The sequence below is a fragment of the Mesoplodon mirus genome (genome assembly GCF_964341445.2).
Source record: "Mesoplodon mirus genome assembly, chromosome: 13".
NCBI lineage: Eukaryota > Metazoa > Chordata > Mammalia > Artiodactyla > Ziphiidae > Mesoplodon > Mesoplodon mirus.
The window spans coordinates 1,365,788-1,393,315 of NC_138989.1; the positions used below are offsets into that span (position 1 = coordinate 1,365,788).

Sequence of the window (27,528 nt, forward strand, 5' to 3'; positions counted from 1 at the left end):
GGCAAGTGTGACTAAGTGTACTATTCTCTGCCTAGTTGCTACTTATGTCAAAGGGTAGCAGACATTTTCAAACATAAGATCTCAGAGAACAGCACCCAGGGACAACGAATGAAAACCAACCAACTCACTCACTCAACTAGTCGGTGGCAAAAGTCAGCCAACCCAGGTTTCTCTGATGAAGGACCACGTGAGATTCTAGTTTACAAGGTCTGAGAAAGAAAATACAACCCAAGTATTTTATACCCAGGCAAGTTTTCCTTTCTACACCAGGGTCACTGGCAGGCACTTTTCAAGAATGCGTGAAATGGGGGCTTCCCTGGTGGCGCAGTAGTTGAGAGTCCGCCTGCCGATGCAGGGGATACGGGTTCGTGCCCCGGTCCGGGAAGATCCCACATGCCACGGAGCGGCTGGGCCCGTGAGCCATGGCCGCTGAGCCTGCGCGTCCGGAGCCTGGGCTCCGCAACGGGAGAGGCCACAACAGTGAGAGGCCCGCACACCGCAAAAAAAAAAAAAAAAAAAAAAAAAAAGAATGCATGAAATGGAACCCTTGTAAAAACTTACTTGTTTATGAAATTCAAATGACCAAGAAACGAATCAGATAAAGAACTCAGAGATGCTCTGACAAAAAAACTAATCCGTGGAACTCAGACTAACCAACCAGGGAAAAGAACAGAATGTAAATACTATTTTAAACTCTCACAGTCAGAACACAGTATTTCTTCTAAAAAACCCAGCAGTTAGGGTAGGGGTGAAGGGAAGGCATTTTAATAGCACTGAATTTTCTCTAGTTTCTTAGTTGATTAATAACATCTAAGATAAAAAACATATGGCTCGAAAAAAACCCTACAATTCTAACCTCTCTGATGTTCTCCTTTTAGAATTGAATTCTTGAGGTATGGAAGAAACTTTTAACTGAAGTTCAGGAATTACTTCATTTTCATTTTGATTACAGTTCTTCAGCTAAATTCAAGTAAAATTATAACGCTTATTTCCACTTTAACACAAATATTTCTATCTATACATCAACTTTTTAATCTATCTTTGCATAAAAATTGTCTTTGTATTCTAAAGATATGACCTTTCTTTTTTTCCCCGTTTCCCCACAATATCTCAGTCTTTTTCACTGTGTCCATGATGCTCACTTAATGTTAAAAATGGCTATTTCTGGATGGTGGCATCTTGGGTAGTATTTTTACTTTTTCCCTTTTACTTCTCTTGAATTATAGTACAGCTATTTCTAAAAAAGAGTTTGCGGGGCTTCCCTGGTGGCGCAGTGGTTGAGAGTCCGCCTGCCGATGCAGGGGACACGGGTTCGTGCCCCGGTCCAGGAGGATCCCACATGCCGTGGAGCGGCTGGGCCCGTGAGCCATGGCCACTGAGCCTGCCTGTCCAGAGCCTGTGCTCCGCAACGGGAGAGGCCACAACAGTGAGAGGCCCGCGTACCGCAAAAAAAAAAAAGAAAAAAAAAAAGAGTTTGCAAGGTAAGTAAAGCATTTCAAGGTCATGACTTTGCAGGAAAAAAATGCTAAAAACAATAGCAAAACCACATTTTAAAAACTGGGAAGAAGCATGAAAATATCTACTGCAGCCACGTGATGTGGTTTAATTTCACTTAAGCTATTTATAAACCAAAAAATCAAAAAAACCGAGCTGGCATTTTATTTTTAAAAAAACGCATGTTGTAATAGTGGGTAGTATTTCAGCATTACTGCTTCCGGCATAATTTATTTTATTTATTATGCTTTTTTGCAAGGATTTATAGCTAAATAGCATAAGACAACTAACTAATAACAGAAAACAGCATGAAAGACAGTTCACTGTCAGGCTAATAAATGAGACTGTTTAAGTTTCACATATCTATATTTAAGGAGCTTCCAGAAAAAAAATTCTTTTAAAATAAAAATAGGGGCTTCCCTGGTGGCGCACTGGTTGGGAGTCCGCCTGCCGATGCAGGGGACACGGGTTCGTGCCCTGGTCTGGGAGGATCCCGAATGCTGCGGAGCGGCTGGGCCCGTGGGCCATGGCCACTGAGCCTGCGCGTCTGGAGCCTGTGCTCCGCAATGGGAGAGGCCACAGCGGTGAGAGGCCCATGTACCACAAAAAAAAAAAAAAAAAAGATGCTTTTCTTCCTAGACTGCCAAATCTAGGAAAACCTCTGATCAGCAGAAAGTAAATAACAAGGGACGACTGAGTACATTCTAAGGTGATTATTAAACACTAAGTAATGTAAAAAGACGGAAAAGCTCAGTGACTCCAGCTCCCTGGATGGGCCCCAGCAAGTGGGCTCCCTAGCCTCTGTTTGGGACACAAGCTGTCACAAGGACTGCTTCAGCCTCAACAGGATACAGGGAGAGCTAACAAAACAGTCTTGCCATTAAAATCTCAAAACTGCCAAGAATTAACTCAGGATACGAGTGTTTCAAATGAGCTTCACATAAACCTGCAATTTTTCTGAGAAGGTTCAAAGCAGTACAAATGGCCAGGGAAGGAGTCACCCCCTCACCCTGAACCCTCTTCTAAGCGCACCGCTGGCACCAGTCTCTTGCCTGCCCCTCTAGGCTCACACCAAACGCCCCCTTTGGCTCCACCCTCACCCACTGGGAGCCCCAGGCAGAGCCTCCAGCTGCCGCTGTGCCCTAACCCTACTCCACTCGTCCTCCCCGAGGGACACACAGGGCATCTCAGCCTTTGCTGCTCATAAAAGTCATTCTTACAGTGAACATTCTTGTAAGCTCAGTCTGTACACACGTAAGCTCAGTTCTGGGTCAAAGGCCCGCATTTCAGGCTCTGGTCTACGCTGCCAGCTTCCCTCCACAAGTCGAACACTCCCACCAGCAACATGATGTCGACCTTTTTGCCTTCTTTGCTTACGTGACAGCTGAAAAATGGCGTGTCTCCCTTTTATTTAATCTCTATGATTACTAAGAAATTCAAATAGGTATACATGAAACAACATTTTCCACAGCCCAGAAACCTCGATTTTATCCTAAGACTTATACTTTCAACGTGTTCTTGTGGGCCTGCGAATGGATATTTTCCCACCATAACAAAAAGTCTCGGATTCTTCATATATTTGCTGCAGCCTGATTTAAATGAAATGCTGGATTTTATTTTCCACGGAGGTTAGGTTCTAAAGTCAGTAGATACAATGCTATTTGAGTGAGCAGCAAGGGTAAACCTTTAAAAAAATTTTTATGGTCATTTTTACCTTTGTGAATTATTCATGCTACAGTTCATTCTTCTACTGGGCTATAAGTTTTTTTCCTATTTGACTGTAAAAGCTGTTTCTGTTAGTTTTTTCTGCTTTCTCAATGGTTTTGTTTTTTCCATTAGTTGAATATAATGTCGGTTGGCTTAAAATAGATGATTCTTGTTCCGTTATTTTGGGGCTTCCCTGGTGGCGCACTGGTTAAGAATCCACCTGCCAATGCAGGGGACACGGGTTCGAGCTCTGGTCCGGGAAGATCCCACATGCCACGAAGCAACTAAGCCCGTGCGCCACAACTACTGAGCCTGTGCTCTAGAGCCTGCAAGCCACAACTACTGAGCCCGCATGCCACAACTACTGAAGCCCGCGAGCCTAGAGCCCGTGCTCCGCGACAAGAGAAGCCACCGCAATGAGAAGCCTGCACACCACAGTGAAGAGTAGCCCCTGCTCGCTGCAACTACAGAAAGCCCGCGTGCAGCAATGAAGACCCAACGCAGCCAAGACTAAGAAAATAAAATAAATTAAAAAAAAAAGTCGTTACTTTCCTGAGAACTCTCACATCTGGCACTTACACCTGGAAGTAGTCTTGCTGTGGGATAAAAGGTGAGGCTCTAATGGGATCTGTTTTCCGAATAGCTTTTCCCCGACACCATGCTTTTCATAAGCCAGTCCTTCCGTGTTTGAACCTGTCTCTGGGGGGCTCACTCACCCCTCCCCTCTGAAGCGCCCCCTGGGTTTGGGCCGGGGAGGCCCCGGAGGCACTAACGCGCCGGGCCAGGGCGCTCCTCTTCCGAACGCTGAACCTTTCTGCTTTTACCAGCAGAGTTTTTCACTTAAACTCTTTCTGGTTAAACGTACTGTAATTACGTATTTAATTAAAATTTATGCAAACAGATGAAATCTGAGTGAGAAAAGAGAATTACTGATTCTGTGAAAATGTAACTGAATCCTTTGAAAAGATTGGATAAAACACCAATTGCTTAAAAAACAAAACCAAAAAACTGTTGTGGAACCCAAGGAGGGAGAAAGAACTGTGAAAGCCTTGAAGTAAGACCCTGCAAGCCTGGGGTTCTGCTCTTGGGCGCCTGGCGTGCACCTCACCTCACAGGACTCAGGCTGGCTGTGCTGAGGACGTCCGTCAGAGCCAAGGCCGTGGGCCACGTCAGAAGTGGGTCAACAGCAGCACATGTCAGGCACATACGTACGTAGCATTTTTAGACCTGTTTTAATCACACATTTTGTGTAAACCACCAATTACTTAGGCCTCCCAAGTACTTCTTTTTTTTTTTTTTTTTTTTTTTGCGGTACGCGGGCCTCTCACTGTTGTGGCCTCTCCCGTTGCGGAGCACAGGCTCCGGACGCGCAGGCCCAGCGGCCATGGCCCACGGGCCCAGCCGCTCCGCGGCATATGGGATCCTCCCAGACCGGGGCACGAACCCGTATCCCCTGCATCGGCAGGCGGACTCTCAACCACTGCGCCACCAGGGAGACCCCCAAGTACTTCTATTGTAACATCTCATTTTATTATCTGATGGGCCATGTTGCCTTTATTTGCCTCTTTTTCAAATTTTTCATATTCTTGCTTGCTATTTTTTAAGATAACCATAGACTCTAATCACAAATAAAAACATCTTCGAGAACCCAAGTACAGGTGTCTGTGTTCATTTCTTCTAGGCATTTTTCTGATCTAGATCCAAATTCTAAGGCCGCCTCTCCCATCCTATGACTCCCGGATGCTAGATGGGCTGTTGTCATGGCAACCCAAGGGGCCGATCCTGGAGGCAGGGCTCTCAGGGAACATTTTCTCCACTAGGCACAGCCCCTCCCCTCTTCACAAAGCGGCCCGTGCTCAGGTCTCCCACCTACACCACCCATTCACTTCCCACCAGCGTGGAGTCTGGCTTTTGTCCTCCCCATTTTAATGAAACTGCTCTCAATTCCCAGCACGATGCATTTAAATCTGTGTGAAATCTGAAGGACACTTGACGGCCCCTCCCCAGCTTCTGGGCAGAGCTGACCACTGCTGAGCACCGTCTCCACAGAGAAGCTCTGCGACCTCCCTCTGTCCCGCTGCCCAGGTACCCTCCTGCACCCACAGGAGAGGATGGACGCGGGCACCTATGAGTAGCAGCTGGCTTGCCTAACATTTTGTATTTTTACAAAATATGAATTCACTGCTGACATTTGTAAGTTGAGATGTTTCACCTAAACACGCTAGGTTCCTTGCTTCTCTGGAAAACCCAGAACCTGGTCCCGGCCCTCTGGCGTGGCTGAAACCCACGTCTCAGAAGCACACACTCTGTTGGCACCGACTCCCTCCTTCCTCTCCACTGGCCTGGGCACACGTGAGGCTGGCCCTCAATGCAGCGCGTGTCTAGCACCAGGCGTAACCCCCATTCCGCCTCTCCTACTCGTGTCTGTCACTCTTGCACGTGTGAAGGAGAAGATGACTGTCGAGACAATGATTTCACTGAGGGGAAGAGGTGGTCACTAACTGGTACTCCGCTGCTGGAGCACCTCTGGCTGGGGTCAGGGGTCAGGGAGGGGACCAGGACACCCCGCCCATGGACTGGCCTGCAGGGTTTGCATAGAGCAAGGGTGGGATTTCCCCCGGGCGAGAGGCTGCCAAGGGTCACCCTGGCCTCTGGGGCCCCTGATGAGTGGCAGGAGGGACTGAAGCCATGGGGCTCCAGGCTCCCTGGGTCCTGCCCACCCCTCTCTTCCTCCAGCCGGCCGTGACTCGGCCCAGGCCGTGGTCAACAATCAGAGCGTGGGACCTCGCAGTAAAACCCCGAGTCACGGAGCAGCCTTCCTCGGCTGCTCCCCTGCCCAGTCCTACAGGGTGTGTGGAAACACAGAGCCATTACCGACCTCATAGCTAACTGCACGCACACTAGTGACAAGCAGCGCGAAAAACCTGATAATGGCCACTCAACCCTGAATTTTTATTCCTTTCCGATGCAAGAAGCTTAATAGCTCTAGAAATCTAGAGGAGGCGCAGGGACACTGCATTCAACTTGTGCAAATTCAAAGACAGGTCTGAAAAGAGAAAGCAAGGAAAAAGGAAGCCAGAGACGTCCCACTCAGCGAGCTTATACCCTGGACTGAGGTAAAGATGGGGGCAGAAGCTCCCGGTCACGCCCAACTCCTGATTCGCGGGCTTCACCTGGGCGGGTGGGCTGTCCGTACTGAGAGCCCCGCCAGGAGGCATGAGGAGTGATCTACAAAGCGCTGCAGGGATTACCGCCCACTCTGACGCCCACTGCACCCCCAGCAGGTAAGATGAGACCGCACCAGATCCGCTCTTTGATTTGAACGTTTAAAGAAACTGGATTTAACTTGATTTATGCATTAAAGAAATTATCTGAGTTCTCTAAGAGATTTTTTTAAAGACACATGCATTAAGTTCACTCAAGTAACTGATTTTTGAAGTCTAAAAATGTTAATTTAGCACATCAAAATTACACACTGCATGCCAGTGCCAGACGGGAATTGCAAAAGGACACAGTTATCATTTTTAACAAAAGCTTCTTCCTGAAGTAACAAAGCAGCTTACATTTTAAAAGGGAATTAACCTCAGGCTGACCCTCCAATCTCTAACTGAGAGTGACAAGCTTTATAAATTCATTGTATCAGGTGTCCCTGTGAAGTAGGCTGAACAGATGAATTCCCGTGGCTTTGCTAAAGGTTCTTCTCATTCAGTATTTAACCTCTGGATAAAATTATTTTAAAAAGACCTGATAATGCGACCAAGGTTAAATACTTTCAAATGATTTCTTGAATAGAACTTCAAGGTTTACCTTCTATTAATAATCTTTAAGTAATTAAAGAGAGAAAAGAGTAGCAATCAGCAAGAACAAGCAGGAAGTGTAACCAACCCGAGGTGCACATCAGACCCGTGTCTTTTAGGAAAGCAACCACGGCAAACGGTAGTACAATACATGTCCACCAATGTCCACTTTCCCCGTTCTTCTTAACAGACTCTGACTTTGTTTAGGGCAGCGATGTATCCAGCTGAAAGCCCATTTCCCAGCCTGTGCTGCAGGATGGGAAGACCATGTGAAACTGTTTTCTGCTCTTGCCCTTCCTCTTCATCCTTCCTGGAATGCAGGGCTGATGCTGGTGATAGGGCAGCCATCTTGCCAACGTGAAGGGACAGGCAAAAGGATGAGGCCACATGCTAAGGATGCTTAACACGAACGCTCCTCATGGCACCTCCACCGGACCTGCATACCTGCCCCCGCACCTGACACCCTGCCCGGAGGCGCACAGTGAGGTACTCACAGTCAGTGGTGTACTCCACCTGGGAGGGCTGCACGGCCGTGCCATCTGCTGTGGGTGCAGTGGGGGCAGGACTGTCGGCCTGGGCTTTACGGACCAGTGCCGCAAGGGGGTGATCTGGGTCCACCACCTTCAAAGGCTGCAGAGAGAGAGGGTGCAAGGTCACACCACATCCTGCACTGAGTCACGCAGAACGCTTCTGTGGCAAGAAGGCTCTAGGACGGTGTCTACGCTTCAGAAAAACCTCAGCACACGCATGCACGCGGCACACACGCGCGCACCACACCCACACACGTGGGCGGGCGCACAGAGGGAGGCCCTAACGTGGCCGACGAGAGCTCTAGCTGGTTGTGAGTTCCAGAGGAACTGAATGAACAAATCACCTCAATCTTCCTAATGATGTGAAGGAAAAGAAGGAGGGATGACCAAGACTAGGTTGCTGCTGAGCCAAGTGTGAGCCTCCAAATTCACTCAGAACCTCACACTCTGTCCATCCTTAAAGCAGTTTCTGATTTTTAATCACCAACAGCTTTTCAAGTCCAATCAATCAGCCACACTGCGTGACTGCTGAAATGATGTGCTTAGGTCTGATGGACCCCTGTTTTTTCACATCACAAATGGCACCATGAGTGGTGTGGATTAACTCCTTATAATAAGAATGAAAAGAAAATTTTTCTTTAATTTATGTTTCTCGCTAACACATTATGTTATCCGTGACGGTAACAGACTATTTCAAGCGGCACATAGCCTGGACACCTATGAAATCTAATCCTGTTTTAATAAAACCTGCATGAAAAAGTAATTTTCCAAGTCTTAACCAACATTTTACTTATTCTAAATATCCCAAATAGTAAAACTATAATAAAATGAAAATAAATTGCTTGTGATTTATAAAATGGGATATATAAGAAATAAAGGGAGCAAATCCTTTGCCACCAAGCCAAACAAAAAGGCGAGATATAAGTCAATGCTAATAAAATTTTAAAAAGCTATTATACAAAGAAATGTCTGCTTAACAATTTTCCAAAGTTAAATGAGCAGTCTTGTCATGGCATAAAGCTACAGCTCAGTAACGAGATGAGAACCTTCATGAGCTCCTCCAGGCGGCTGCACTTCTTGGAAGCAAAGAGGGACGGGTGCAGGTAACTCCCGCCCTCTTCGTCGTCGTCATCTTCATTGTCAGAGCTGACCCCCGACTCTGAAAGCAAAACACATGTCAAGACGTCAAGGTACAAATAAATTACATTAAGACCTCAGACGCACACAAAGGCAGAACTATATGCAGCCATCTCTTGGTTATCTGTCCAAAAACCACCTTTGGAAAATATTCCCTATCTTGCTGCCACCCAGGTCTTTCAGCAGAATGACATTTGCTTGTGATTTTATCAAGTGGGATTATAAGAAATAAAGGCAGCGAGAAAGGAGCGTGACCGCGGCCCCGCTGGCACCTTCCCTCTGGCATTTACTAGTCTGGAGCCACTGAATATTTAAATTTTTTGGAAAAAAGGCAAAACTCTTAACTGATTTATGAAGGTAAAGTAACAGCAAGAGATTTTTTACGAAACTACAGCAAACAAACAAACACGGAGAAGATGAGGTCTATAGTAAGATGTATACAACTGATTTTGAAAATCGTGCTTCGGCTGAAAGAAAACTTCAAGGGCAGACACATGTTCTGTCGTCTCGGAATGTTATTCAACAGACATAATTGGTCTTTGTAGTAGGAATTCCAAATTTAGACACTTATAAAAACAACAGCTTAAGGTAGAGTAAAACAAAGAGAGTAAGATTAGCCACTTCATTCTGTGGACTTGTGTAATTTAGCCTCAGGCCCTAACACGGGGTGCACGCTAGAACAATCCACGGAGCACGAGGCTCGCTGTTTTGTCGGTGACATGTTCAACAACCAGAATGAGGGGAAACGTTTCCAACCGACATGGTTATGCTCTGATGGCATCAACATTTAATTCTATGTCACCCATCTATGAAAACGGTAATTAAGAATCTAATATATGCTCAGACTTACGGCACAGCAGGTTTAATCCTCGTGCCTTAGTGGCAGGATTTCACAAACGTTCAGGAAGTCCTACAGCGCAGACCTCACCCCCTCCCCCAGCCCAACACAGGACAGAAACCGTTTCACATACTCTTTTTCTCTTCACTTTTGTTCTCGGCCAGTACCGTATACCGTCCTTCTTTCATAGCTTTCTGGATGAATTTGTAGTAGGGGTTGAGGTAGTGATCAAAGCGCAGAAAGTCGAATTGAGAGTTTCGGGCCTGTTTGGCTTTCAGCATTATTTCAAACTGTGCGCCCTGCTTGCACACGAAGTTGGCCGTGCGCTCGATGATGGCGTGCATTTTGGCTGTTGGTGGCTGCAAGAGAACACACGCACTCACGTCACCAGCCTGTCCTCTTCTCCACTGCGCGTGTGGCTTAAAACACAGGAATAACCCTGGTTTTACTAGTGACCAGAGACATTTCAATGGGAAGAACCCATTGAACAGACTGTGGCACTGGCCCCGTTACATGACACTCGGTCAGTTTCTGAATTTTGCAGTATTTTGTGGGGAGAAAACTCACCTGCTGAGGCAGGCCATTCTAGCTTTGTACTGAACCCACAGGAGGCAAGCTTTTCCGCACCAATCAATGTGCTTCCGTATGTTGGGGGCCCTTAACCAGGGTCCGTGATAGGGTTCAGGGGCGTGTGAATCAATCCTCTGGGGAGCTGTATGCAAATTCTGCACATACACATGCACTCTTCTAGGGAGAGGGGTGCATGTTTCAGTAAGCTTCTCAAGGATCTAAGAATCCTTTCTCTTCCCTTTTCCTCAGCAGGGACTAGTGTTTAGAGCTTGGAAAACACTACCTTTATACGTCCAAGGAAAGCCGCAGGCTCACGCCCAGCCTGACCTCTCCTCACCCGGTTCCTCCTTCCTACTCCCTGTAAGACTGCCCCGTGGCGCCCGTTCATCAACGCTCCCACTTAAAAGTACAGAGCTCCAGGGACTTCCCTGGTGGCGCAGTGGTTAAGAATCCACCTGCCAGTGCAGTGGACACAGGTTTGATCCCTGGTCCGGGGAAGATTCCACATGCCCCGGAGCAACCGAGCCCGTGCGCCACAACTACTGAGCCTGTGCTCTAGAGCCCGCGAGCCACAACTACTGAGCAAGTGTGCCACAACTACTGAAGCCCGAAGGCCTAGAGCCTGTGCTCCGCAACAAGAGAAGCCACTGCAATGAGAAGCGTGCATATCACAATGAAGAGTAGCCCCAGCTCACCACAATTTAGGGAAAGCCCGCGTGCAGGAACAAAGACCCAACGCAGCCAGAAAAAAAAAAAAAAAAAAGTACAGAACTCCAAACTGAGGCCCAGCTACCTGTGGTCTGGCCAGAGCAGAGACGGTTTCACCCACATTTACTGGGCGAGTCATCTGGTTGCCTTGGAGCACGTTCACTACCTGGAACCAGACCCCACCTCTCTCCTGCACGTGCTGCTAAGTTACCTCCGCCACATCATGAGCTGAGCAATTCCTACCCACACAAGGAGCCCCTCGGACCAGAAGCTGGAAGCCACACATCTGAAATACTTTTAATATTAATGAAGAGATTAACACTAGAAAATTACATGCAAATAAAGCGGGTAATTATTCTCATTAATAATGGGCAGTTAAGAACTCAAGATGCTTCCTGTAATTTCAGGGCTGAATCCTTCACAAAATACAAACGCCTTAATTCTCCAATGTAATTCCTGAACTAATGATGTCCTTCACACTTAAACTGGATAAATGTCTATGATTAAAGTCATTTACTGATCCCAGAATACACTAGAGTCCATGCTAAAGGCTCACTGCTGCACCCAAGTGCGGATCCTGGTGCACTTTTTCAGTGGCTTTGGCTCAACAGGAAGATTAATTTTTGCATTAGTGTATTCCGTATATATGACAATTATTAATGATCACTTCAGAATAATGATCCTTAAAGGAAAATACGACCCCTCCCGCCGCCCAAGTAGAGATGTTCTCTATTGACCAAACCAAACTGTTGGTCTAAAATTTCTTAAAAGCAGGCCCTCTTATGATGTCACATTATGGCTACAGCAGTCACAGAGCGACGTGTGGGTCATTTTACAAAGCGACGATGATTAGAGAAAAACAAAGCAGCTTATGAGCGTCCTTCAAGATCTGCTACTGAAGCAAGTGGATATAAGATAAACATTTGGTTTGGAGAAAGTCATTCTCTGCTCTCCTTATCATGTAGGTTTTAGAAAAATCCTCTTCTATTTAAGAATATGATTATTCCTACCGTAAGGTGGGATTTTAAGGATGTAGCCAGCATATAAATATGTATGTGTTACAAAGACTGACTGATCCAGGGGAACATGCTTTTCTAATTTATGGAAGCCTTTCAAGAAAGCAGCTGAACCCAAGAAGAGGGACTAACATCTCCCAGCATCTCCAAAGTTAACATGGCTCTAGAAACTCCAGAGGAGGCATCGGGAAATGGGACAACAGTATGTGAGGTCAGAAAGCCTGTACCCATTTTCCAAAGAGCTTTGGAAAATGCTGGAGCTCCGATCCCTGGAGCAGGGTGGGGCTGGGGCCAGGCTGGGCGGCAGGTGGGGTGAATACGCGAGGAGCCCCAGGAGCAGCTGGGCTGGCCCTCTCTCCTCCTCTGTGATCAGAGCCCCAAATAATATCAGACTGAGGCACGAACTCAACTGTCAAAACAAGACTATGGAAGTAACAGCAGGAAGTATAGGAAAATATTTAAAAATTGTCAGGGGTGGAAAGGTCTTCTAAGACCAGATTCAAAATCCTGAAGCCAGAAAGGAATATGGTGACATATATGGTGACATATATGACTTCACAAATACCTTTAAATTCTGCACGGAAAGAGGAGCAAACAGGTAAAAGACAAAGTGCCAGGAGAACAAAAGTGTACGACACTTACCAGATCAGGGCTTAGCACTCATCATACGTGAAAAGTCCTCACAAACCCCCAAGAAGAGGCAGGACTCCACAGGAACACAGGGGTAAATCGTGCTTCTTTTTTCTCCCCACCCCCATCCCATGGCAACACAGCACCTGAACGTATGGTGAGACCGACACTCTGATCAGAACAACTTTCAGTAAAGCGCAACCGCAGTGGCTGGAAGCGCAGGCCTGACCCTTACAGGATGACCTGGGGCGGCTGCTCTCGACGGCTCTGCCCCGTGTCCCCGTCAGAGGTACTGGTGTTGTGAGGACGGAAGATCCGAGCTAACAGAGCGCCTGGCACACAGCACACGCTCAGTGAACACTCACTGTCGGATGCTGTGATTAACCCACTGGTGCCGCCGCGCAGGACCAGGACGGGATTGTACACTGTATCCTCCCCCCTTTTCCTTCTGTCCGTAAAATACGTTAAACAAGCACATTTCCCTTGTAAATACACTCAGACGGGTGTGCCGAGGTCCCCCTAGCTGATCCGAGGGGAACGTGGGGTGTTACAGAACAGGCGGGGGCTCACGAGACCTCGCGCGCCTCTGGACAGCACTTGTGGAAACCTCGTTTGGGCTCAGAACTCGGATCTGCGGTGTCTCGGGTGGGTGAGAGGTTCGGCTGAGACGTGCCCTCCACCTTCCCCGCAGCGCAAGATGACACAGCACAGCCAGAGACGGACCTGGGCACGTGTAGAACTCAGGAGGTGACAAAGACAGGCCTTCAGGTCCTGGGAAAGGGACAGGTGACTGAAAACACGATGTCGGGACAAGTGACGCTGGGCTACATACTCCGGGAGAAAACAGGTCCTTACTTCCCGAGAAACATACAAATGGACAGAGTCACTACGAAAAGCTAAAATAAAGCTGTGAGATCATCTGAGGAGCCGGCGTCTAGGGGCCCAGTGGCACCAGGCGGCCAGCCTCGAGCAGGCGCCGGCATGCAGCTTCCAGGGCGCTGTGACCTCTCACTGCTCCTGACCCTTCGCACGGACCCCCAGAGACCCTGCAGCCATGAGGTTCTAATCCAAAAGCCTAGTTTAAAACCTGAGAACCCCGCAAGCACCCGCTCTCTTTGCCACCCCCGCCTCCGCTGCTGCCAGAGCAGCCCCTGCCCACCGAGGCAGCAAGCGTCACCTAAACACGAGCCGGCAGTTTCTTGCTTGGTCACCAAGGTGGAACGTACGACGCAGACACCTGTCTCCTAGACAGTGTCCCCACTAACGTGGACACGACAGTGTGTGATGTACACAACGAATCACGGCCCCGATTCACAGCAATTCTGAAGAATGACACACTGATGCCACCATACAGGAAAAGCTAGCTGTCCACAGGTGACCTGGTAAGCACTTACACACGGTTTCTACACACCGCAGAGATTTCCTACCCAGGGGACCATTTTATACGAACGTCGGGAGAGAGCAGACCACTATACGCCAGGCTTGCTGTGCTCTCCATGGGGTGCACACGCTTTGGGTCCCGGCAGGCCACCACGCAGCCTAGTGGTGCTGACTCTGGGAACGTACAGCCGTGAAATACTTCAGTAGGAATTAAGGCAACAAAATCTACACCTCTATGTTTATGTTCGCATAAAAGCTTAGAAATGATCTTTCGTACCAAAACTTAATAAGAATCTATATAGTCAGCCTTAAATAAAAGCTTTTAGCATTACGTGTGGGTAAGAGAGCAACTGTTTTTAATGCGTCTCTCAGGTAGAATAGCATACTCCAGAAAAAACAGAAATACAATACATAAAAATGTATCAACCCCAGTCTCAGAATATCAAATCTTCAGATAACATTTTCAGTTTTAACTGTAGCAAACTGATCAACGGTAGAAACGGGAATCAAACATAAATAGTAATTCTACTTGGCAAAATCCAAATAAATTTTTACCCATATTTGCAAGAAAAGAGCAAGAGAAGGAGAGGATTTATAAATGAGTAAGTGGAGGAAGGACTGGGTGGAGGCAGGCATTACATTCTGTTATCTCCCATCGTCACAGAAAACCGAAGGGCAAGAACCAGCGGATTCACGCTGCGCTAAATAAGGGAAGTATCACGTGCTAGTGCGGGGAACACAAGAGACTCCTTCTACGAGGAATTTTCAGCATCCACTGTTTATTCAATGATGCTGTAGCAGGACACAATGAAGGAGCTGGAATACCCACGTCCGTGGTGCTTGCAATCCAGTTAGGAAGATGCCAAAGAAAAACCTTTACTCTGAGCACGAATATCCCTTTTCCAAGTATGTACACGCAACACAAATATTTTAAACATCCCTAATGAACATGTAAGAATCCCACAAAGCACAGTGACTCCTGATGGCACAACAGCTAAGACCATGGGTTGGAGGTGCTGCCTGGCACGCACGACCTAACTTCTTCACTTTTCTTCATCTGTGAAAGGGGACAGGACGCTACCTTATAGGCTTACTAGCATTAAGTAAGACTTAGAAAATCCTCACTGGGGCCTGTTACAATGTAACCTTGACTGGACGTGGCTGGGGCCTGTCACAATGTAACCTTGACTGGATGTGGCTGGGGCCTGTCACAATGTAACCTTGTCTGGACGTGGCTGGGGCCTGTTACAATGTAACCTTGACTGGACGTGGCTGGGGCCTGTTACAATGTAACCTTGACTGGACGTGGCTGGGGCCTGTTACAATGTAACCTTGCCTGGACGTGGCTGGGGCCTGTTACAATGTAACCTTGCCTGGACGTGGCTGAAATAGAGACATGAGACCGGTGGGAACTAGAGACCCAGCTGCAGAGCACATAGGCCACGAGGATGCGACCCAGGTGTCCCTCCCGAGGGCAGGGGCCACCTGGAGATGCCACAGGTCCCTGGTCATAACGGAGAGGAGACCCGGGTGGACGGTGCCAAGAGAATGTTACGGTGAAGGTCCCTCTCTTGAGTGCCCACAAAACCACAGCAGCAAAAGGCAGGACACAGCGACGGTACTGAAGCCGCGCTGCCGTGAGCAGGAGGGTGTCTGCATCTAAACGGGGCCAACGATCTCCTCACCAGAAATTCTGAGTGGGTTTTTCCATGCTGGTAAAATCTGGGGATTCAACCATATGGTCTCCAAGAGTGAGCCAGCTCCTCAGGCCCGACGCTCTGGTCTGGTGAGTCTGCTATAATTTCTCCCTTTTTCTTTAGGGGGGAAAGAGGTGGTGTGTGATTTCTTCTCCATTAACTCACAAATAGTTGTAAAGCATTACACACCCAAACTAGAAAGCAACTACGATCGTGGCAGGGTGCTCACACCAGTACTTCCCGATAAGTAGTAACAAAGGTTAACAGTACTGTGACTGAGAAAGACACCTACCAGCTCCACATCAGACGGCACGTTCAGTCCTAAAGGGGCAATGAAAGGCTCCTCGTTTTCCTCCAAATTTTCAGCCTCGTGTTTTTCTGTATGAAAAGAAGACATAGAACTTCAGAACCGTGACCTGCAGAGGAGGCACGCCCACCAGCTGTAAGCCACTACGGGGCCGGGGGGCGCGGGCATGACGGGCCCTTCCCGGTTCCGTCGCACACCATCCCTCCCGGGAACACTTCCGTTCTCTGCTCGTTCCACCACGTGTGGGCGGAATCACTTTACCACACCCCCGAGGGGCTGGGGGTACAGACGCGGCGGCAGCGTGGACTCCCCGGCCGTGGGGAGGGTGCAGCGAGACAAGGCACGTGAGCATTTCCCCCAAAAGGCTCCGCCCTTGGCAGGCACTCGACACACACCCGGCTCTCCTCCTTCCCAGCCCCTCTGATCTGCTAGGACCACCCTTCAAACTATCGCTGTGGGTCCCCCAGAGCGTCAGGCACAGGACACGGTGCTCAATTCCAAGACAACCACTTTGACCACTGAACTGTAAAACCCCTGCACGTAACTGCCAAGACTTCTCCCCCCAAGCAAACCACCTCTCTTTTCACAAATAATCAGATGTATTTCCAATTCTTCTTCTTCTTCTTTTTTTTTAAAGACGTATTTATTATTTATTTGTTTATTTATTTAGTTATTTTTTGGGGCTGCATCGGGTCTTAGTTGAAGCTTGCGGGATCTTCCTTTGCGGCGAGCGGGCTTCTCTCTAGTTGCAGTGTGTGGGTTTTCTCTTTTCTAGTTGTGGCGTGCAGGTTCCAGGGTGTGTGGGCTCTGTAGCTGTGGCGCACAGGGTCCAGAGCGCGTGGGCTCTCTCACTGTGGCACACAGGCTCAGTAGTTGTGGCATGGGGGCTTAGTTGCCCTGCGGCATGTGGGATCTTAGTTCCCCGACCAGGGATTGAACCCGCGCCCTGCACTGTAAGGCAGTTCTTTACCACTGGACCCCCAGGGAAGTCCCTCCACTTCTTCTTTAATGGTTCGTTTAATAAACATTTGTCTACTGTATATTAGACAAGGCACTACACATTATAGCTTTCTGAATTCTAAGGTACCTATATACAATTCAATCACTCAGATGATCAATTTAAAAGAATATAGTGAAGTGTATAAAAAATAGTAGAAACCTTGTAAAAGCTAACAGTTTTAAGGAGTTCAACATCTACTTAAGTTTTTCTTTCAAAAAAGATGACATGAAATAAACATTAAATCTTCATCAAAACAAACGTTTCCATCATACATGAGAGTCTCTTGAAGAGATGAACAGTTTCAAGTCTCCTATCAAACCTAATTCTCTGTGAAGCCAAGAGGGAATTTTAAACAGGCTTCACAGTACACAAAGACCTGGGGACTGTAGTCTGATGAGATACAGATTGATTCTAAGTTCCTATTAAGTGAGTCCCACAAGTTCACGTAGCCTCACTCTCACCCAAGGACTAAAGACTTACTGTGGCCTGAAAGCTCCCTGTAATCAACAATACCCCCGTTCAGCTCCAGTAACCAAATGACACGCTGAACTGGTAGATATTAGAAAACACTGGTTTGCGACATGCCAAGTAACAGCTCAAAATCCTCAGTTTCCTTTGGGAATGAAGCCAAAGGTGTCTCTATAAAAGTACAACTTTTACCGTACCTCCCTAAAATGACAAAGTGATGGAAACTAAGGAAATAGCCTTTCCTTAGTGCTAAGTTGTTCTCAAAAGTAAAGCCATGGGAATCAAAAGAGCTGTTTGGAACAGGTGGGTTACACAGCTTTGCTCTATTCTTATACATACCTTTCTTTACAGAAAAATGGCTTTAGCAGCACAAAATAAAAACCAACCATTGCAATACTAACTCAGATTCAGATAAATTTAAATAACTTTTTCTTGTTTAAAAAAAATGGATATGTAATAATGATGAAAAACTGAAAATCTAAAGGATGGAACTGGGATGAAAACAGTAAGCTGCAAAAAGGGAAGAGAGAAGTTACACAGAAATAAAGGTGCCATCAAATGCTTCTGTTTAATATCACAAGGTTTTAAGGCGCTAAAGACGCCCAGACAACGCAGTCATCCCTCAGTATCCGCAGGGGAAACCAAACTCCGTGGAGGCTTAAGTCCCACAGCTGACCCACTGTACCCGTGGTTCCACATCTGTGGATTCAACCAACAGTGCAGCACTGTTTTATCGGAAAAAAAAAATCTGAGAATGAGTAGACCTGCACAGTGCACACCTGTGTTGTTCAAGGGTCAACCGCATAGTAATTCTGGAAATCAAGGAATATTTAGACATGTTGGTGACTCCGGAAAACAAACAAAAATTAAATTTTCAAATTTTAAGATAATGCAGCAGTAAAGTAAAATTTGGTTGTTAGTGGTACTGGGTACCAAATACCCAACATTTTGAATTCCATCTAAAAACCGTGTGTGTGTATAGCTACACATACACGTATGTATGTGTTTGCGTGCATGTGTACACGTTATCTATATATGTGGCATTTTATTTATATTAGTGTATATTAAACATAAAGTGTCAAGCTGTAAGGTTTACATGGGCCCAACTTCCACTAAAAAGTTAATCAGCACACAAAGCAAAGTTCTGAGGATGTGATTACAGAAAGAAACAACACTTTAAATACAGAGAACTTTACGTTAAAGAGAAAACATACTAAAACTTGGAAGAGAAACCAAGTCACGTGGAAGTTCTTAAAATGCCATAATCGTAACAAAGTTCAGCATCAGTCAGCCCAATAAGGACGCCACGACAAGTGCCCGTCACCTAGAACGGGGGCTGGCAACCTCTGTCTGTAAAATGCCAGACAGTAAGTATTCCTGGCTCTTCGGGCCACGCAGTCTCCGTCTCATCTACTCAACTCTGCCACTGAAGTGCAAAAGCCACACAGACAAAACATGAACCAATGAGCACAGCTGTTCCAATAAAACCTCACAGAAACGTGCCAGCTGGGCCTCGGTCATAGTTTGCTGATCCCTAATCTGAAATGTTAAGGAATGATTATTGTACATTTTTCCAAAGATAGTCGATGGACCTTGCAAAAGACACCTGGGCTCTATAAATCTCAATTCTTCACTTGTGAAATGGTGGCAGTATGCATTCCTTCCTTCTGATCAAACACTAGATATTTAAAGCAGACATAACGTATATGGTTCAGACACAACAATAAAATAGGAACTATTCAGCATCCCAAAGTGGATGAATTATTTTGGATAAAGGAACGAGTGTATACTTCTTAAACCTGCAAGAACATGTCTACCGCACCCTAACTTCTGAGGTATGGTCAGATCCAAAAGTCAACGGAAAAAGGTGTTTAATACCTTAACCACGCTTTAACTCAATATGGTTAAAATTACACCTGGAAAAACTCTTTAGAAGCTCACAGAACAGAGCTGTGCAACAGTGATTCTTATGTCCATCAAGTAATGAGCAGAAGGAAAGGACGGGCAACAAGGCAAGTGTCTGTCCTGCTCTCCCAGGATCACGGCCCCGGTGAGGGGCCGGGAGAACCCCAGTGCAGCTGCACCGTGCAGGGCAGACAGCACTTTAACATGAAACTGCTGTAAGGACTTCATACGTGTCAGGAGGTTTGCTACTTAAGGAGAAAACAATCAAGTCCCACATCACAGGTTCAGTTAGCGCGAAAGTTAAATCCCTCTGTGATGTGATTCCTGTTCATTATTCTGAACATCTGAATAGGTTTCTGAAGTTCTCCTTCTCTTTAAACAGAATACCATGAATAGAGGGATCCACCCTTAATAATTATCGTTACCGATAAATCATGACTGATCAGTATGCAGGGCTGTAATAAAGGTGCTCTCAGGTCTTACCAAAGTGACTACGGACGTTTGTTCCTGAACTGCATGGGTCTGGATTTTCTAATAGCACTATTTTTTTTTTAAATAAATATTCCAAGTTAATCCAGAAAGGCATAAATTTAAAACCTTTAATTCTATGTAAACATTATTTTAAAATACCATGGAAAGTCTATATCCTAGGGCCTACTGAGCCTAAGCAGGACATACTGTGCTGTTTTCTGTTCGGTAACAACTGACTCCACAGGCGTCCTTCCACTGGACATCGGCCACTATTTCAGTCGTGGAGGGGATGTGAGGGGCAGGCTAGCAGGAGGGTGGTTAATGCCTGTCCTTTCAATGCCCCAAGAGCAAGTCACTGCAGATTTCAACACATATATTGTCTATCCAGAAACAAAGAATCCAGGGTGAGTAACTTCCTATTCCCTGAATCCAAAAGAAATAAAGGAAAGGCACGCAGATCCTAGACAGCTACTGCAGTCTGCGTTCACTCTCCATCTCCACTGACAATTCATCTTCTGGTCCTTAGCTTTGTTTTACCCTAACACCAATCATGTTCTCCCTCTGTCCCAGTGACGCTGTGATTACTGCGTGCCCGTATCGTGCTGGGGAGCCTCTACCGCTGCACGTGGCACCTGCCCAGCGTCATCGCCCCGGGCAGCCGCCCACCTCTCTGTTTGGAAGGCTCCTCTTCCTCTGTCGGCTCGGACGGGTCATAGTAATCACTGCCGTACGTGAATCCCACTGCATTATAGCTCCCGTCCTCCGCCAGCGCTTCGCTCAGCCGCTTGTATTCTTCCTCTTGAATAAAAATGAGAATTATGTTAACAAAAATAGAAATTTACTGAGAAAAATTTTATATATTTCTAAAGTTGTAGCTATCAGTAAAGCATACAGCACACTTTTTCCAACCTCTTTTTGAGGCAAAAATGTTTCTAAAAATTCACACTTCATATCTATCAATATGTACTTTTGCCAGTACATGTTTACCACAGACAGCAGAATACATGTCTTTTGTGGAAAATTTCTTCCTGCTGAGAAATTTGGGGATTAAGAACTGTATTAAAGATTGTTAAGGCAAAGACAAGAACATCAATTTTAATTTATACGATACTGTTAAAGAAGAACAGTTAAAGAGTTTGGTTTTTGTTTTTTCAAATCCCAGTCTGCCCTCAAAAGCTGGGAAAATTCTTTGTGGCTCTATATATAAACTATCCTGAGGTCCTCTCAGAACGCAAAGACTCCTGTTTTTCCAATCCACTGGGTACTGTCAAGATAATATCAGAAAGAGTGAGTATAAAAAAATGAATGGGAGTAAATTTTTAAATACTTAAAAAATTTTAAAGAGTTTGTTGCTTAAATAAGTTTTTCTTGAGCAGTACCTTGCCTTGCCTCTTCCTCAAGCAAGTCCGTATGCAAGGCTAAATACCTCTCTTCATCACACAGGGCCTCTATTCGTGCCTCCTCTTCAGAGAGCTGGTAATCTCTGTTCCATGTGGAATACTCAGCATCGCACTCAGAAAGGTCATGCAGGTGACCACGCCCATCATATCTGTAATATGAACATGCTGGTCAATGGAAAGAAATTAACGTCTGGGTTGGTTTGTGTGGGATGTTTTATACATATACTTACCGATTAAGATAAAGAAATAAAAATAGGAAAACAAACATACAAACTCTTCTCAGATTTATATTTAATTTGGCTAGTCATAGCTCACCTACTTTTAAGCTCAAGTTATCTTAACAAAGTCTAAACTCCTTTCTGCAATATGATAAAACTTATAATTAAAGGTAAACAATCCTTTAATAGCTTAAAATGGTATCCACTTCAGTGGCAGTTCTTACCGTGTATGGTTTGGTTAACCATTCAATGCCATTTGCAAAAAAAATTAAAAATTAAAAAAATTTTTTTTTCTGAAAAGTCAAATATCATAGCTTACATTCACACAAACCGGATACATAAATACCTATCCGTAAGAACCAAACGGTGGAAATTTCCTCGCTTCCTTCTGCTAGTCCCGAACTCTCAGGAGAGATCTTCACCAAAGAAACTTGCGTCCATTGGAGGTAAAATCTTGGCTAGGCTCGCCCCCTAGCCACTTGGCTGAGGAAATAAGTGCTGGGTTATGTGATAGAGAGACACACATACATAGGAACAGTGACATATACGTGCAGTTTAAGGAGCTTCACTCGAAACAGAGCAAAACTATTAGGAGACGCAGGATCATTATTTCCTTCCAGACTTTATGCCCCCAAGATATAACATACATGAAGACGCATCCACGCGTACTTGCGTGGACCAATAGATACTTCAGCCAAATTAAGAAGAAGAACACTTTCTGCCACGCTTTTAACACAGAAGATTCAATGAAGAGGCTGTCAATGTGCACCTTTCAGATAATGAGTGAATTAGTAAATTTCACTTAAAACACTCAGATTTAGGGTTGCAAAAACCAATGTAGAAAGACAAACAAAAGTCTGCTTAATTTTTTAATGCTGACTTTTGTAATGAGGACCAGAAAATACTACAGGTAAAAAAAAGACATTTACAAGAAAAAAAGGCCAAAAATTTCAGGGTAGCCAAGTTATTGCATTTTATTAAATTTCAAAATTATGTTTACTATGCTGTAAACCTCCTTAACTTACAAATGTAGATCATTATTTTAAAATATTACACATGTACATGTGTAGTGTTTGCTCCCCACTGGTTTTGGAAGACCTAACTCACATCATATACAGAATGATATGGAAAACTGTATAAAAAGCTCAGATTTCCTCCCTTATCAAACTTTAATAATAAATACCGCAAGTAACACTTTGGAAAAGGAAGCTGCCTGACAGCTCAGGCAGCATGATTCAATAGGAACCATGGTTTAAAGGCACAGCATGCTTGAGCAGAGCATGGGGGCCCTCAGGTCCAGACCTGAGCTGGCCACCCTCCGTCCATGAGTCCTTCTTGTCTAGATCTAACTCCAAATGGAAACGTCGGGGATGGAAAAAGGCGTCTGGTCATTAATGTGTCCATTCTGGCCAGCTCAGAGGTCATCCCTACAGTCATGCTCCAGGGCTCTGCAGAATCCAGTTTTAATTGTCTCAAACGATGGGCTTCCTTCACTCGGAGACTATTCCACAGTCTAACGGTTGGTCACGGTTACTTTTCAGTCCGGGCCCCAGAAGCAGAGTTGCCAAATTGGCAAAAACCAAACCGACAAACAAAAATCCCAAGGAGAAGGAAAGAGGGACTGAAAACTTGGGAGGGGAGGAGCGCAAACAACCTACATCACGTAAGGTCATCCTTTCCAAACCAAACACCTTTAGAAATCCAACCCCGGGAGCCCTCTGCCCAAAGTGACGAAACACCCTCCAGGGTGATTACCTAAAGCACCTTTGATTTGAAAAGAACACATCTGTATCCCAGCCCCACCCTTCAGTTTTAAGAGACAGTGAAACCAGCCCTAAGAACGCTACCTCTAAGAGCAAGGCCAGTGTCTGCACGAAGTCAACTGGCCTCCAACTGATTGGCAACTTCACCCTCGGCCTGAATCTGTCAAACTCATGGGATTAACACAGGATGGGGGAGGAGTCGGGGGGAGTCAAATGTCAAGCCGGCAAAATACGCGCGCTCCACAGAGAGCGCTGGGGGTACGACAGGTTCAAAGCCAACTCAGGGGACCCAAGAGGTATCTAATTGCGGCATCAAGCTTGCGGCGTTTCGGGCTGCCCTCCCACCCACACCGAGCTATGGGAGCGCGGAGGGCCCCAGAGCGCCGGTGAGGAGAGGCCCAGGGCCCGGGCAGCTTCCACTGCCCGGAGTGGCAACTGCAACCCAGCGACAAGAGAGGTCGCGAGGGGCTGCGGGGGCAGAGACGATCCCTCCGGCGACAGACGCGACACGCAGCTCCAGCCAGGGCCTTAGGGCCGGTTTCACCGTCCCCCTCCCCCCGAAAACCAGGGGGATGTGGGGACAGGTGAGTGGGTGTCCCCCCGGATCCCTGATGGCTCCAGAAAACCCCTTTCCAGTCCTGGCCATCAAGTCAACATCAGACGAAATCAAGCGGGCGAGGGACGGGGAGGACCGGCGGGTGGGGGGAGGAACCGACCTGTCGATGAGGATCTTGTGGTCCCCCATCCAGGGGATGAGGTGCTGTCCCTGCTCCTGGGCCAAGGCCCGCTCGTCGTCTCGGAACAGCTTGCAGGCATAGCCGAAGACCAGCAGCTCCACTCGGTTCCCCCCACCGCCGGCACCGCCCGGCCCGGCCTCCTCCTTCGCGCCGCTTTTCCTCTCGGTTTTGGCGCGGCCTCCGGTCGCGCCGTACATGACAGCGTCCCCGGCGTCCAGGCTGGTTCTCTTCTGCGCCGCGACGATGTCCCCGATGTCTCCGCCTGGCCTACCCGCTCAGTCAAACGCGCCGCATCCCGGCCCCAACCTCTACACCGCCGCCATAGCGGGCAACAAAATGGAGGAAGCGCAACTTCCGGCGAGGGGCGGCCCTACTTCCAACGAGCAGGTCCTGCAGATTCGCCACTCCCGCGGCAGTTTGAGCCGCTAGAAAAGATTTGGCTTTAGCCTTTCGTATTCGGAGGCGCCGCCACGTTAGGGGCTGCAGTTATCAGAGGGGAGCGTGTTTTTCATGTTGATTTTTCTCCGGCGGCCGCCCAGGGCAGTGGCGAAAGCGCAGCTTTGGATCGCGCGCTGCCCGCACCCTGGCCCTTCCCGGCTCTGGGCGGAAGGAGCGCGGGTGCTTCGTGGGCCGAGTGCGCGGCTCGGTGGGGGCGGATGTACTTTTCCTGGGCGAGGTTTCCTCTTGGCTGCCGCCTGGGCCGGGGGGCAGTGGGGTCGGGTGCTTTGGAGTCGGGGGGCCGTGGGGTCGGGTGTTCTGGCGCCGGCACTCTGAGGCCCGGGGGTTAGCTGACAGGCTGTGCCCTGGGATGGGTCGCATGGCCTTCTGGTGCCCTGGTTTGTTTTCGGTCCTGGGGGTCACGACCCTCGTCTCGCGTACCACGGAAGGTTTCCTTAGCGGGTGTCAAAGAGCTTAGTAAACCGGGAAGCCCTTCGCGGTGACGGACTTGGGGGTCCTGGGACCCATGTGGGAGAAAAGTGGTTGGGGGCGCTGGTGGCGACCCCGTTTGCGGAGACCTGTCACTTGCATGCGGGGTGACTTTGCTTTGTTTTGTTTTGTTTCTTATTCTATTTATTTAGTTTATTGGTACAACCCCTTTTTAAAACCGTCGCTATCTAGTGAAGGTCAACATTCTTACCAATACCCAGCAGTTCACTTGTCTTACCTGATATCCGAAGACCTGCAGGAGACCTGGACTCAAGTGTTTATAGCAACTTTCTGTTTCATTTTAAATATCTTTACTGGAGCATAATTGCTTTACAATGGTGTGTTAGTTTCTGCTGTATAACAAAGTGAATCAGCTACTCGTATACATATATCCCCATATCCCCTCCCTCTTGCGTCTCCCTCCCTCCCTCCCTATCCCACCCCTCCAGGTGGTCACAAAGCACCGCGTTAATCTCCCTGTGCTATGCGGCTGCTTCCCACTAGTATAGCATCATTATTGAATGACCCCAAACTGGAAACAGCCCAAGTGTCCATCAACAACAGAATGCTTAAATAAATTGTAGTATAGTTATATACACAGTGGAATATACAATGAAACTGAATGAGCTGCAGTTGCAAGCAAGAGCGTGGATGAATCAAAAACAATTTTGAGCAAAGGAAGCAAGACAGAAAAGTACAAATAGTACTTTTGTGATTCCAATCCTAAAATTCAAACAGGCAAAACTAAGCTATAGTGTTTAGGTGGTAAAAGATTAAAGCAAAGGGGACTTCCCTGGTGGCGCAGTGGTTAAGAATCCACCTGCCAGTGCAGGGGACACGGGTTTGAGCCCTGGTCAGGGAAGATCCCACATGCTGCGGAGCAACTAAGTCCGTGCATCACAACCACTGAGCCTGCGCTCTATAGCCCGCGAGCCACAACTACTGAGCCTGCGAGCCACAGCTACTGAAGCCCGCATGCCTAGAGCCTGTGCTCTGCAACAAGAGAAGCCACTGCAATGAGAAGCCCGCGCACTGCAACAAAGGGTAGCCCTCGCTTGCTGCAACTAGAGAAAGCCCATGTGCAACAATGAAGACCCAACACAGCCAAAAAATAAAATTTAAAAATAAGTAAATAAAATTGAAGTTGCTTTTAAAAAGAAAAAAAGATTAAAGCAAAGTAAAGCAATGTTAAAAGAGATGAGTACGTGAGGGAGGTGGGGGAAGCAGAGGGTTATGATCAGGAAAGGCTGATGGGATGCTGCAAACATTCCAGTAGTTGTGGCTCGCGGGTTCTAGAGCGCAGGCTCAGTAGTTGCGGCGCACGGGCTTAGTTGCTCTGCGGCATGTGGGATCTTCCCGGACCAGGGCTCAAACCGGTGTCCCCTGCATTGGCAGGCGGCTTCTTAACCACTGCGCCATGAGGGAAGTCCTGTCAAGTGCATTTTTGTTTAATGTTTTTTAAAAAGAATAAAGGGCATCTCGGGTGTAAGCTGTTATTATTTTTTGATATTTTTATTTCAGCCACACACACATATGGTCATAAGATGTAGTTCTTATTGTGGACCACAGTAAAAAAGTTTGCTTATATTATCTGGAAGATTCCTTCCTATTCTGTAATTTGAAATGGCCGATAGCTTCCATTAACATTCTTCCCACACAGGAATGCCTGCTTTTTAACACAACCGGAATCTTAAAGTGTGGGTGGGTTTTGGGCAGTTGTGATGGGTAGGATGGCCAGCCCTGTCCATTGCTGTAGACATTAGCTCAGTCCAGCCAAACTGGAGCTCTTTGATCTCCAGTTACTTCATCCGTCCAATGAGGCTAAGAACCTAGCCAGGTCTCTGCCATGAATGCTAGCTGGCCACGTGAATTGTAACTAGTCACAGCCTAGTTGGGTGAGGCCATAGAGGAAACGACTCTCCTAAGATCACTCCACACTGGCAGGCACAGGCTGTGAAGGGGTGATACGTTTTTGGAAGTAAATAGTCATAGAAAATGGGTCTATATGGTCTAGATTTCTAGGTCCATCTTCGTGCAATTTTGTCCTTTTCAGCCAAATGTGATTTAGTTTTTATACATTTGCAAGCGTTTCTGTGAATAATGCAGTAAATCAGGAATATAAGTCCTAGGTCAGGTCATGGGTCCCAGCTTGCGTTCAGGTTTATGAAAGAGAATATCAGTCACCCCATCTCACCTGAGCACTTGCCATGTGTCAGGCACTTGAGTGCACCTCACAGGACTGTGAACTCCTGGGTGATAGGAAACATGTATTTCTATTCCCAGTTGGACAAAAATTAATGACAATGCCTTGTCTATCATTTGGAAATTTCATTCAGTGGCCAATAACGTTGCGGCCCCTAGGTGAGATGCATTGTCTCCTTGAATAAAGATTCTTTGCTAACAAAGAAGGGAAGAATGGGTATTGGGTGGGCAAATAAGCAATGTCTGTTACATTTTACATTATCCCTACTCATAAAAGGCAGGGGGAAGACATGTAAACACATAAATACTGTAAAGGGGCATACAATTTCTATGAATCTGAACATGCTTAATTTAAAAATAATAGCTTATATTATCGAGCACTTTTCAATCAGGGTTCACTTAGGAAAACAAAGGTGGTTCTACAGAGGGAAGTTAGTACCCAGGACTGGTAACAAAGGCGTAGGAAGAGCTGAAAACAAGAGTAGGTGGGGCAACCCTGAGACAGACAAGAACTGGCGCCCCAACCATCCTGGATGCTGGCTGAGCAGGGGGAAGGTGGCCCCGTCAGACCTGGGGTTGTGAAGGAGGTGCTGTGCAGAGCCCTGGAATCAGGAAAAAGATTCAGA

The 27,528-nt window shown here is 46.9% G+C and overlaps 1 protein-coding gene across 4 annotated transcripts in view; it reads right to left on the bottom strand.

Annotated features, from left to right (window-relative positions):
- Positions 1-24,114, bottom strand: part of SFSWAP (splicing factor SWAP) — an 84,017-nt gene extending 59,903 nt beyond the window's left edge. For 3 of the 4 annotated variants that reach the window (XM_082640317.1, XM_082640316.1, XM_082640318.1), the window contains exons 1-7: positions 23,753-24,114; positions 21,035-21,204; positions 20,322-20,453; positions 15,797-15,882; positions 9,637-9,862; positions 8,575-8,687; positions 7,493-7,628 (exon numbers count right to left, since the gene is read on the bottom strand). In XM_082640317.1, coding sequence (XP_082496443.1) covers positions 7,493-7,628; positions 8,575-8,687; positions 9,637-9,862; positions 15,797-15,882; positions 20,322-20,453; positions 21,035-21,204; positions 23,753-23,970 — 1,081 coding nt within the window. In that variant the 5' untranslated portion in view covers positions 23,971-24,114. Of the gene's footprint in view, positions 1-7,492; positions 7,629-8,574; positions 8,688-9,636; positions 9,863-15,796; positions 15,883-20,321; positions 20,454-21,034; positions 21,205-23,752 lie in introns of those variants that run through there. The other variant, XM_082640319.1, reaches the window with a different exon arrangement.
- Between the last annotated feature and the right edge of the window lie 3,414 nt (positions 24,115-27,528).